This window comes from Salmo salar, chromosome ssa11 (assembly GCF_905237065.1).
Source record: "Salmo salar chromosome ssa11, Ssal_v3.1, whole genome shotgun sequence".
In the NCBI taxonomy this organism is placed as follows: domain Eukaryota; kingdom Metazoa; phylum Chordata; class Actinopteri; order Salmoniformes; family Salmonidae; genus Salmo; species Salmo salar.
In genome coordinates, this window is record NC_059452.1 from 110,473,314 (window position 1) to 110,485,953 (window position 12,640).

General features: G+C 45.8%; 1 protein-coding gene across 1 annotated transcript in view; it reads left to right on the forward strand.

The window, feature by feature from the left end:
* The window catches only part of LOC106592268 (dixin-A), a 150,727-nt gene that overhangs the window by 98,463 nt on the left and 39,624 nt on the right, over positions 1-12,640 (forward strand). The window contains exon 11 of the mRNA XM_045688922.1: positions 9,383-9,487. Within this exon, the coding sequence (XP_045544878.1) occupies positions 9,383-9,487 (105 nt within the window). The remainder of the gene's footprint in view (positions 1-9,382; positions 9,488-12,640) is intronic.

The following is a 12,640-nucleotide window of genomic DNA, read 5'->3' on the forward strand; positions in this document are numbered from 1 at the left end:
TGTCAGGTAGGACGCAATCCAAGCGTGCGCGGTGCCAGAGATGCCCAGCTCGGAGAGGGTGGAGAGGAGGATCTGATGGTTCACGGTATCAAAGGCAGCAGATAGGTCTAGAAGGATGAGAGCAGAGGAGAGAGAGTTAGCTTTAGCAGTGCGGAGAGCCTCCGTGACACAGAGAAGAGCAGTCTCAGTTGAATGCCCAGTCTTGAAACCTGACTGATTAGGATCAAGAAGGTCATTCTGAGAGAGATAGCAAGAGAGCTGGCCAAGCACGGCGCGTTCAAGAGTTTTGGAGAGAAAGGAAAGAAGGGATACTGGCCTGTAGTTGTTGACATCGGAGGGATCGAGTGTAGGTTTTTTCAGAAGGGGTGCAACTCTCGCTCTCTTGAAGACGGAAGGGACGTAGCCAGCGGTCAAGGATGCGTTGATGAGCGAGGTGAGGTAGGGGAGAAGGTCTCCGGAAATGGTCTGGAGAAGAGAGGAGGGGATAGGGTCAAGTGGGCAGGTTGTTGGGCGGCCGGCCGTCACAAGACGCGAGATTTCATCTGGAGAGAGAGGGGAGAAAGAGGTCAAAGCACAGGGTAGGGCAGTGTGAGCAGGACCAGCAGTTTCGTTTGACTTAGCAAACGAGGATCGGATGTCGTCAACCTTCTTTTCAAAATGGTTGACGAAGTCATCCGCAGAGAGGGAGGAGGGGGGGAGGGGGAGGAGGATTCAGGAGGGAGGAGAAGGTAGCAAAGAGCTTCCTAGGGTTAGAGGCAGATGCTTGGAGTTTAGAGTGGTAGAAAGTGGCTTTAGCAGCAGAGACAGAAGAGGAAAATGTAGAGAGGAGGGAGTGAAAGGATGCCAGGTCCGCAGGGGAGGCGAGTTTTCCTCCATTTCCGCTCGGCTGCCCGGAGCCCTGTTCTGTGAGCTCGCAGTGAGTCGTCGAGCCACGGAGCAGGAGGGGAGGACCGAGCCGGCCTGGAGGATAGGGGACAGAGGAAATCAAAGGATGCAGAGAGGGAGGAGAGGAGGGTTGAGGAGGCAGAATCAGGAGATAGGTTGGAGAAGGTTTGAGCAGAGGGAAGAGATGATAGGATGGAAGAGGAGAGAGTAGCGGAGAGAGAGAGCGAAGGTTGGGACGGCGCAATACCATCCGAGTAGGGGGAGAGTGAGAAGTGTTGGATGAGAGCGAGAGGGAAAAGGATACAAGGTAGTGGTCGGAGACTTGGAGGGGAGTTGCAATGAGATTAGTAGAAGAACAGCATCTAGTAAAGATGAGGTCAAGCGTATTGCCTGCCTTGTGAGTAGGGGGGGAAGGTGAGAGGGTGAGGTCGAAAGAGGAGAGGAGTGGAAAGAAGGAGGCAGAGAGGAATGAGTCGAAGGTAGACGTGGGGAGGTTAAAGTCACCCAGAACTGTGAGAGGTGAGCCATCCTCAGGAAAGGAACTTATCAAGGCGTCAAGCTCATTGATGAACTCTCCAAGGGAACCTGGAGGGCGATAAATGATAAGGATGTTAAGCTTGAAAGGGCTGGTAACTGTGACAGCATGGAATTCAAATGAGGAGATAGACAGATGGGTCAGGGGAGAAAGAGAGAATGTCCACTTGGGAGAGATGAGGATTCCAGTGCCACCACCCCGCTGGCTCGATGCTCTAGGGGTATGCGAGAACACGTAGTCAGACGAGGAGAGAGCAGTAGGAGTAGCAGTGTTATCTGTGGTGATCCATGTTTCCGTCAGCGCCAGGAAGTCTAGGGACTGGAGGGTAGCATAGGCTGAGATGAACTCAGCCTTGTTGGCCGCAGACCGGCAGTTCCAGAGGCTGCCGGAGACCTGGAACTCCACGTGGGTCGTGCGCGCTGGGACCACCAGGTTAGAGTGGCAGCGGCCACGCGGTGTGGAGCGTTTGTATGGCCTGTGCAGAGGAGAGAGAACAGGGATAGGCAGACACATAGTAGACAAGCTACAGAAGAGGCTACGCTAATGCAAATGAGATTGGAGTGACAAGTGGACTACACGTCTCGAATGTTCAGGAAGTTAAGCTTACGTTGCAAAAATGTTATTGACTAAAATGATACAGTACTGCTGGCTGGTTGAGTAGGCTAGCTAGCAGTGGCTGCGTTGTTGACTTTGAACGTGTAGCTGGCTAGGTAACCTCGGTAGTTTCAGTACTACACCTTGTCATGATACAAAGCAACTTTGTAGCTAGCTAGCTAACATAACACTAATCAAGACGTTCCTTGTAGTGTATTTAGTTTCAACAATGCTGCTCGTCGGTAATAGTTGGCTAGGTTAGGAAAAATGTCGTCGCGGGGGACGGAAATAGCTGGCTAGCTAACCTCGATGGCTGGCTAGCTAACAATTATCAATTAACAATTATCAAGTTATGACAAAGACAACTAGGTAGCTAGCTAGGTAACACTGCACTAGTCAAATCGTTCCGTTGTTTAGTATTAGTAACTACAGCGCTGCTAGTCGGTAACGGATGGCTAGCTGGCAGTGGGTTAATGATGACTAGGTGTGTTGAGTAAGTCTGGCGCCGCGTCTGGCTAGCACACCTCGATAATACTCAAACTCAAACTACACAATTATCTTAGATACAGAGACAGCACAGACAACTATGTAGCTGGCTAACTAACACTAACACCACACTAATCAAGTCGTTGCGTTGTAATGTAATAGTTTCTGCGGTGCTGCTAGTCGGTAGAAGTTGGCTAGCTAACAGTGATGACTAGCTAGCTAGCAGCTAGCAGTGTTGACTACGTTAGGAGGACGAAGATAGCTAGCCTCGATAATTACTCAGTTACTCTAAACTACACAATTATCTTTGATACAAAGACGGCTATGTAGCTAGCTAAGAAGAATTGCTCAGATCAAACAAATCAAGCCGTTGTAATGTAGCGAAGTGGAATATTACCTGTGGAGCGAAGCGTGGTGCGACTGCTCGCTCCAAACCGGAGCGAAACCCCACTACTCCTCAAATCTATTAACAATCACTCCCTTTCCCTCTCATATTTTTGGCACTGAAATAGAACATGTTCCACTGTTTTCATCTCCTCCTGAAAATGATCAAACCTCCCAGTCAGATGTTTCCCCACCAACTGCAATGTACTATTGAGCCTTGTGTGTCCCAGTCTCAGCCTTGGGACAAACTACTACCACTTGAATAAAGAACAGTATCATCTGCATAAAAATGAACATCCGCTGTTTCAATAAGATCCCCAATGTTGTTGATATACAAAATGAACAACAGTGGGCCCAAAGTAGAACCTTGCGGAACACCTGAGCACACCTCTATGGACTCAGATTGACAACCATCTGCCATTACACATTGTGTACGATTTGATAAGTAATTTATAAACCAATTCAGAGCATGATCAGTAATTCCACAACATTTTAACCTTTGCACTAACACAGCATGGTCCACGTTGTCAAATGCCTTCGACAAATCAATAAAAACAGACACACAATGTAACTTCTTGTCAAGAGCACAGTGGATGTCATTTAAAACCTTCAATGTTGCTTGTAGAATAATAGTGAAGACATCAAAGCGATGAAATAACACATATGGAATCATGTAGTAACCAAAGCAGTGTTAAACAAATCAAAATATATTTTATCTTTGAGATTCTTCAAAGTAGTCACCCTTTGCCTTGATGACAGCTTTGTACACTCTTGGCATTCTCTCAAATAGCTTCATGAGGTAGTCACCTGGAATGCATTTCAATTAACAGGGGTGCCTTGTTACAAGTTCATTTGTGGAAATTCTATCCTTTGTAATGCGTTTGAGCCAATCAGTTGTGTTGTGACAAGGTAGGGGTGGTATACAGAAGATAGCCCTAATTGGTAAAAGACCAAGTCCATATTATGGCAAGAACAGCTCAAATAAGCAAAGAGAAGAGAGAAATTATTAGAAAATCCACCGACAGGTGCGACCAAGACCATTGTGGAATGGGTAAGGGGTGTAGCTTCCCTCTGGGCAGGTGCCTAGGAGCCATACACTGGGCGCACACCAAGCTGGAGGAAACATAAACCCTCACGTCCTTAGCCAAGGTAGGCCACCAGTACCTCCCGCTCAAACAGCGCACTGTCCGACCGATCCCAGGATGACCAGAGGAGGGTGACGTGTGGGCCAACCGGTCAATAGATCAACCGGTCACGAACAGCAGATGGGACGTACAGACGCCCAGCGGGACACTGGACGGGAGCGGGCTCTGCACGTTACGCCTGCTCAATGTTCACGTCCAGCTCCCACACTACCGGCGCCACCAAGCAGGAGGCTGGGAGTATGGGGGTGGGATCCATGGGCCGCTCCTCTGTGTCATACAGCCGGGACAATGCTTCTGCCTTCACGTTCTGGGAGCCTGGTCTGTAGGAAAGGGTGAAAACAAAACGGGTGAAAAACATGGCCCACCTTGCCTGGCGAGGGTTCAATCTCCTCGCTGCCCAGATGTACTCCAGATTGCGGTGGTCAGTCCAGATGATATATTGTATTATACAGATACTTTTCATGCATATTTATGCATATTTATGCATGTAATGTGATTCCATATGTGTTACTTCATGGTTTTGATGTCTTCACTATTATTATTGTAACGGCTGCCTTTAGAGAGAGTGGACCAAAACGCAGCGGAGTTAGTGTTCAACATATTTAATTATTGCGGTAACACTATTCAAACAAAACAAGGAACTGACAGCCAACACAGTCCTGTCAGGTGAAACACACTAAACAGAAACAATTACCCACAAAACCCCAACGGAAAAACATGCACTAATGTGTGACTCCCAATCAACAGCAACGAACTTCAGCTGTGCCTGATTGGGAGCCACACACGGCCCAAAACAAAGAAATACAAACACATAGACACAGAACATAGAACGCCCACCCAATGTAACACCCTGGCCTAACCAAAATACAGAACAAAAACCCCTCTCTATGGCCAGGGAGTTACAATTATACAATGTAGAAAATAGTAAAAATAAAGAAACCCTGGAATGAGTAGGTGTGTCCAAACGTTTGACTGGCACTGTACAGTACCTTGCGAAAGAATTCACCCCCCTTGGAATTTTTCCTATTTTGATGCACTACAACCTGGAATTAAAATAGATTTTTGGGGGGTTTGTATCATTTGATTTACACATTATGCCTACCACTTTGAAGATGCAAAATTATTTTTATTGTGAAACAAACAAGAAACAAGACAAAAAAACAGACAACTTGAGCGTGCATAACTATTCACCCCCCCAAAGTCAATACTTTGTAGAGCCACCTTTTGCAGCAATTACAGCTGCAAGTCTCTTAGGGTATGTCTCTATAAGCTTGGCACATCGAGCCACTGGGATTTTTGCCCATTCTACAAGGCAAAACTGCTCCAGCTCCTTCAAGTGGGATGGCTTCCTGCTGGTGTACAGCAATCTTTTAAATCATACCACAGATTCTCAATTGGATTGAGGTCTGGGCTTTGACTAGGCCATTCCAAGACATTTAAATGTTTCCCCTTAAACCACTCAAGTGTTGCTTTAGCAGTATGCTTAGGGTCATTGTCCTGCTGGAAGGTGAACATCCGTCCCAGTCTCAAATCTCTGGAAGACTGAAACAGGTTTCCCTCAAGAATTTCCCTGTATTTAGCGCCGTCCATCACTCCTTCAGTTCTGACCAGTTTCCCAGTCCCTGCCAATGAAAAACATCCCCACAGCATGATGCTGCCACCACCATGCTTCACTGTGGGCATGGTGTTCTCGGGGTGATGAGAGGTGTTGGGTTTGTGCCAGACATAAGCGTTTTCCTTGATGGCCAAAAAGCTCAATTTTAGTCTCATCTGGCCAGAGTACCTTCTTCCATGTCTTTGGGGAGTCTCCCACATGCCTTTTGGCAAACTTGTTTGCTTATTTTCTTCTTTAACCTCTTTGGGCTAGGGGGCGGTATTTTTACGTCCGGATGAAAAGCGTGCCCAAAGTAAACTGCCTGTTACTCAAGCCCAGAAACTAGGATATGCATATGCAGTTTCTAAAACTGTTAAAATAATGTCTGTGAGTATAACATAACTGATATGGCAGGCGAAACCCTGAGTCATGTTTATTATGAGGCGAAATCCTCCCAGATTGCAGTTCCTAGGGCTTCCACTAGATGTCAACAGTCTTTAGAAAGAGTTTCAGGCTGGTTTTTGGAAAAATGAGCCAGAATTTGTAGTTTTTCTAGGTGGCTCCCATTTTGGCTGTAGTGTTTCATGCGCGTGGAAGAGAGCGCGTTCTTTGTTGTTTATCTCCGGTAGACAATAACGATTCTCCGTCTTAACCTCTATGGGACCGGCGGGACGAATTCGTCCCACCTACGTAACAGCCACTGCCATCCTGTGGCGCGATTTTCAAAATCTTCAAAATCATATTACTTCAATTTCTCAAACATATGACTATTTTACAGCCATTTAAAGATAAGACTCTCGTTAATCTAACCACACTGTCCGATTTCAAAAAGGCTTTACAACGAAAGCAAAACATTAGATTATGTCAGCAGAGTACCAAGCCAGAAATAATCAGACACCCATTTTTCAAGCCAGCATATAATGTCACCAAAACCCAGAAGACAGCTAAATGCAGCACTCACCTTTGATGATCTTCATCAGATGACAACCCTAGGACATTATGTTATACAATACATGCATGTTTTGTTCAATCAAGTTCATATTTATATCAAAAACCAGCTTTTTACATTAGCATGTGACGTTCAGAACTAGCATACCCCCCCGCAAACTTACGGGAATTCGCTAACATTTTACTAAATTACTCACGATAAACGTTCACAAAAAGCATAACAATTATTTTAAGAATTATAGATACAGACCTCCTCTATGCACTCGATATGTCCGATTTTAAAATAGCTTTTTGGTGAAAGCACATTTTGCAATATTCTAAGTACATAGCCCAGGCATCACGGGCTCGCTATTTAGACACCCGGCAAGTTTAGCACTCACCATAATCATATTTACTATTATAAAAATGTCATTACCTTTTGTTGTCTTCGTCAGAATGCACACCCAGGACGTCTACTTCAATAACAAATGTTGGTTTGGTCCAAAATAATCCATCGTTATATCCGAATAGCGGCGTTTTGTTCGTATGCGTTCCAGACACTATCCGAAATAGTAAAAGTGTCGCGCTTGGCGCAATTCCTGACAATAAAATTCAAAGTATTCCATTGCCGTACGTCGAAGCATGTCAACCGCTGTTTAAAATCAATTTTTACGTCATTTTTCTCGTAGAAAAGCGATAAAATTCCGACAGGGAATCTCCTTTTCGGCAAACAGAGGAAAAAATCCCAAAGGCGGGGGCGGTCGGGGTCACGCGCATAAGCTAGTGTCTCTTGATGGGCCACTTGAGAAAGGCGATAATGTGTTTCAGCCTGGGGCTGGAATGACGACATTCTCTTTTTTCCCGGGCTCTGAGAGCCTATGGACGACGTGGGAAGTGTCACGTTAGAGCAGAGATCCTTAGTAAATGATAGAGATGGCAAAGAAGTTCCAGAAATGGTCAGACAGGCCACTTCCTGTAAAGGAATCTCTCAGGTTTTGACCTGCCATTTGAGTTCTGTTATACTCACAGACACCATTCAAACAGTTTTAGAAAATTTAGGGTGTTTTCTATCCATATGTAATAAGTATATGCATATTCTAGTTACTGAGTAGGAGTGGTAACCAGATTAAATCGGGTATGTTTTTTATCCAGCCGTGTCAATGCTGCCCCCTAGCCCTAACAGGTTAAATTTGATCATTTATTTACGTATTAGGGTACCTGAGGTTTGATTATAAACGTTGTTTGGCATGTTTGGTGAAGTTTATTGGTAACGTTTGGGATTCATTTTGTATGCATTTTGAAGGAGGGAAACCGGTGGATTATTGAATGAAGCGCTCCAGCTAAACTGAGTTTTTGGGGTTATAAAGAAGGAGTTTATCGAACAAAAGGACCATTTGTTATGTAGCTGGGACCTTTTGGAGTGCCAACAGAAGAAGATCTTCAATGATAAGGCTTTTATTATATCGCTATTTCTGACATTCGTGGCGCACCTGCCTGGTTGAAAAATGTTTTTCATGCTTTTGTAAGCGGGGCGCTGTCCTCAAATAATCGCATGGTGTGCTTTCGCCGTAAAGCCTTTTTGAAATCTGACACAGCGGCTGGATTAACAAGAAGTTAATCTTTATTTTGATGTATGACGCTTGTATTTTCATGGATGTTAAATATTTCTATTTCTGTAATTTGAATTTCGCGTTCTGCAATTTCACCAGATGTTGTCGAGGTGGGTCGCTAGCGGAACGCCTGCACCAGAAAGGTTATGGGTTTTTTCTGGCCATTCTTCCGTAAAGCCCAGCTCGGTGGAGTGTACAGCTTAATGTGGTCCTATGGACAGATACTCCAACCTCCGCTGTGCAGCTTTGCAGCTCCTTCAGGGTTATCTTTGGTCTCTTTGTTGCCTCTCTGATTAATGCATTCCTTGCCTGGTCCGTGAGTTTTGGTGGGCGGCCCTCTCTTGGCAAGTTTGATGTGGTGCCATATTCTTACCATTTTTTAATAATGGATTTAATGGTGCTCCGTGGGATGTTCAAAGTTTCTGATATTTTTTTATAACCCAACCCTGATCTGTACTTCTCCACAACTTTGTCCCTGACCTGTTTGGAGAGCTCATTGGTCTTCATGGTGCCGCTTGCTTGGTGGTGTTGCAGACTCTGGGGCCTTTCAGAACAGGTGCATATATACTGAGATCATGTGGCAGATCATGTGACACTTAGATTGCACACAGGTGGACTTTATTTAATTAATAATTAACTTCTGAAGGTAATTGGTTGCACCAGATCTTATTTAGGGGCTTCATAACAAAGGGGTGAATACAAATACACGCACCACTTTTCCATTTGATATTTTCTTCGGATTTAGAAGTTATTTTTTTCATTTCACTTCACCAATTTGGACTATTTGGTGTATGTCCATTACATGAAATCCAAATAAAAATAATTACAGGTTGTAATGCAACAAAATTGGAAAAACGCCAAGGGGGATGAATACTATTGCAAGGCACTGTACATGATATGGTCATTATTTGAACTGGCTAGCCAGCTAACTTAACACTAGAAATGAACCAGAACATTGTTTTTTCATAGTTTTGATGTCTTCACTATTATTCTACAATGTAGAGAATAGTAAAAATATAGAAGTGTTCTGTGTGTGTGCGCTCTCTCTCTCTCTCTCTCTCTCTCTCTCTCTCTCTCTCTCTCTCTCTCTCTCTCTCTCTCTCTCTGTGCTCTCTCTCTCTCTCTCTCTCTCTGTGTGCTCTCTCTCTCTCTCTCTCTGTGTGTGCTCTCACTCTCTCTGTGTGCTCTCTCTCTCTCTCTCTCTCTCTCTCTGTGTGTGTAGGAGGCACAGCAGCAAAGGTTGTTTGCCCAGGAGGAGTGTATGTTGCAGCTCAAACAGGAGCAGCTCAGAGCCAGCATGACCCAGGACCAACTCAGCAGCCTCAACGTACGACACACACATACCGCATGCGCACTCTCACTCACTCTCTCACACACACACACACACATACACATTCTCACTCTCACTCTCACACACACACATACCGCATGCACACACACATACCGCATGCGCACACTCACTCACACAATCACACACACACACACACACACACACACACACACACACACACACACACACACACACACACACACACACACTCTCACTCACTCTCATTTAAAAACTTTATTTGAATCAACAAATCACATTACAGGTGAGAATAATTCAAGCATTTCATAGGTCATGGATATATGGCCTCTTATGGAGACAGAAAGCACCTTCTCCATACAGCTAGGCTGCCCATGACGGCTAACACAGAACACTACCTCGTTGCTTTGCCTTGGTTTTAGACAGACCTGCAATCTGAAGGCCACATACTGGCAGCCTACGTACATGGCAGAGACTTCCAAATACCAGCGCTACATGTTTGCAGTGATAACCAGGGCTGTCCAGACATGACACGAGGGGCTGGTATTTTACTAACTTGTCAGCACAGGTCTGCTCCATGTAGGAGTCAAAAGAGCAACACACTTAAAAACTGTTAACCTCCCTCTGGCGTCCTTAACCAAACTCAGTAAGGTCATCTGATAACATCACTTACTTTTGGATTAATTTCCCTTTTATAAGGCATCAGAAGAAGACAGAAAGGATTCATCCAAATGCATTTGGCGTGTCATCATAGTGGTTGAACAAACTTAAACTTACACCTTTTTTCAACTCTGAATTGAATATCATAGAGAAACACCCTTTCTGAATTAAATAGTAATCAAAGAAGTAACTGTAATCTCATATTTTCACTAATTCGCTATAATTTCTTACGATCGACAAAAACTTTTGAACATTAGATCGGCAGTTACTAACCTCAATTTCGGCTTTGGCTTTGACTCATCCGCCCTAACCCTAACCCTAACCCTAACCCTACCCTAACCCTAACCCTAACCCTACCCTAACCCTAACCCTAACCCTACCCTAACCCTAACCCTACCCTAACCCTAACCCTACCCCTAACCCTAACCCTAACCTACCCCTAACCTACCCCTAACCTAACCCTAACCTAACCCTACCCCTAACCCTAACCTAACCCTAACCTAACCCTAACCCTACCCCTACCCCTACCCCTAACCCAACCACCCCTAACCCTAACCTAACCCCACCCCTAACCCCAACCTAACCCTAACCTAACCCTAACCTAACCCTACCCCTAACCCTAACCTAACCCTACCCCTAACCCTACCCCTAACCTAACCCTAACCCTAACCCTACCCTAACCCAACCCTAACCCTAACCCTAACCCTACCCCTAACCTACCCCTAACCCTACCCTAACCCTAACCCTAACCTAACCCTAACCCTACCCTACCCCTAACCCTACCCCTAACCTAACCCTACCCTAACCCTACCCCTACCCCTAACCTAACCCTACCCCTAACCCTACCCTAACCTAACCCTAACCCTAACCCTACTCTAACCTAACCCTAACCCTACCCTAACCTACCCCTAACCTACCCCTAACCCTAACCCTACCCTAACCTAACCTAACCCTAACCCTAACCCTACCCCTAACCTAACCCTACCCTAACCCTACCCCTACCCCTAACCTAACCCTACCCCTAACCCTACCCTAACCTAACCCTAACCCTAACCCTAACCCTACTCTAACCTAACCCTACCCTAACCCTACCCTAACCCTAACCCTAACCCTAACCTACCCCTAACCTACCCCTAACCCTAACCCTACCCCTAACCCTACCCTAACCTAACCCTAACCCTAACCCTAACCCTACTCTAACCTAACCCTACCCTAACCTACCCCTAACCTACCCCTAACCCTAACCCTACCCTAACCTAACCCTAACCCTACCCCTAACCTAACCCTACCCTAACCCTACCCCTAACCTAACCCTACCCCTAACCCTACCCTAACCTAACCCTAACCCTAACCCTACTCTAACCTAACCCTAACCCTACCCTAACCCTACCCTAATCCTAACCCTAACCCTAACCTACCCCTAACCTACCCCTAACCCTAACCCTACCCCTAACCTAACACTACCCTAACCCTACCCCTAACCTAACCCTACCCCTAACCCTAACCTACCCCTAACCTACCCCTACCCCTACCCCTAACCCTAACCCTAACCTAACCCTAACCCTAACCCTACTCTAACCTAACCCTAACCCTACCCTAACCCTACCCTAATCCTAACCCTAACCCTAACCTACCCCTAACCTACCCCTAACCCTAACCCTACCCCTAACCTAACACTACCCTAACCCTACCCCTAACCTAACCCTACCCCTAACCCTAACCTACCCCTAACCTACCCCTAACCCTACCCCTAACCCTAACCTACCCCTAACCTACCCCTAACCCTAACCTACCCCTACCCCTAACCCTAACCTACCCCTAATAGCTCTTTATGTACCTCCGATCTACGGGCTCCCAAGAGGGAACGCCTGCAAAAAAGAGGCAAGAGATCAGGCGTCCTGTTGAGACTAAAGCAAATGGAAAACTGGCCACCACTTCCCTCCATTCTATTGGCCAATCTATTGGCCAATCATTTGAAAATAAGATGGATGACCTCCTATCAACGGGACTCTCGTAACTGCAATATGATTTGTTTTTCTGAAACATGGCTTTCGGACAAGATACCTCCCATGGCTATCCAACCCGATGGATTCTCCATTCACCTGAGCAGACGGGTCATTGGATTCAGGGGATTCCAGAGGGGGACGAGTATGTCTCTTCATCAACAACAGATGCTGTGCAGACTTCTCAACCTATTGTTCACCCATCTTGGAATACCTAATGGTCAAATGCTGACCCTTCTACCTCCCGAGAGAGTTTTCATCTGTTATCATGACTGCTGTATATTTTCCACCTCAGGACAACAACAACAAGCTGGCACTAACCAACTGTACGAGGCTATAAACAAGCAGGAAGCCATGCACCCGTAGGCTGCTTTTCTTGTTGCCTGTGATTTATTTTCTTCCCGTGATGCCTAACTTTTATCATCAGGTCTCCTTCGCCACTAGGGGCGATAATGACCTAAACCACTGCTACTGTTACAAACCACAAGCATGCATACAAGGCCCTCCCTCG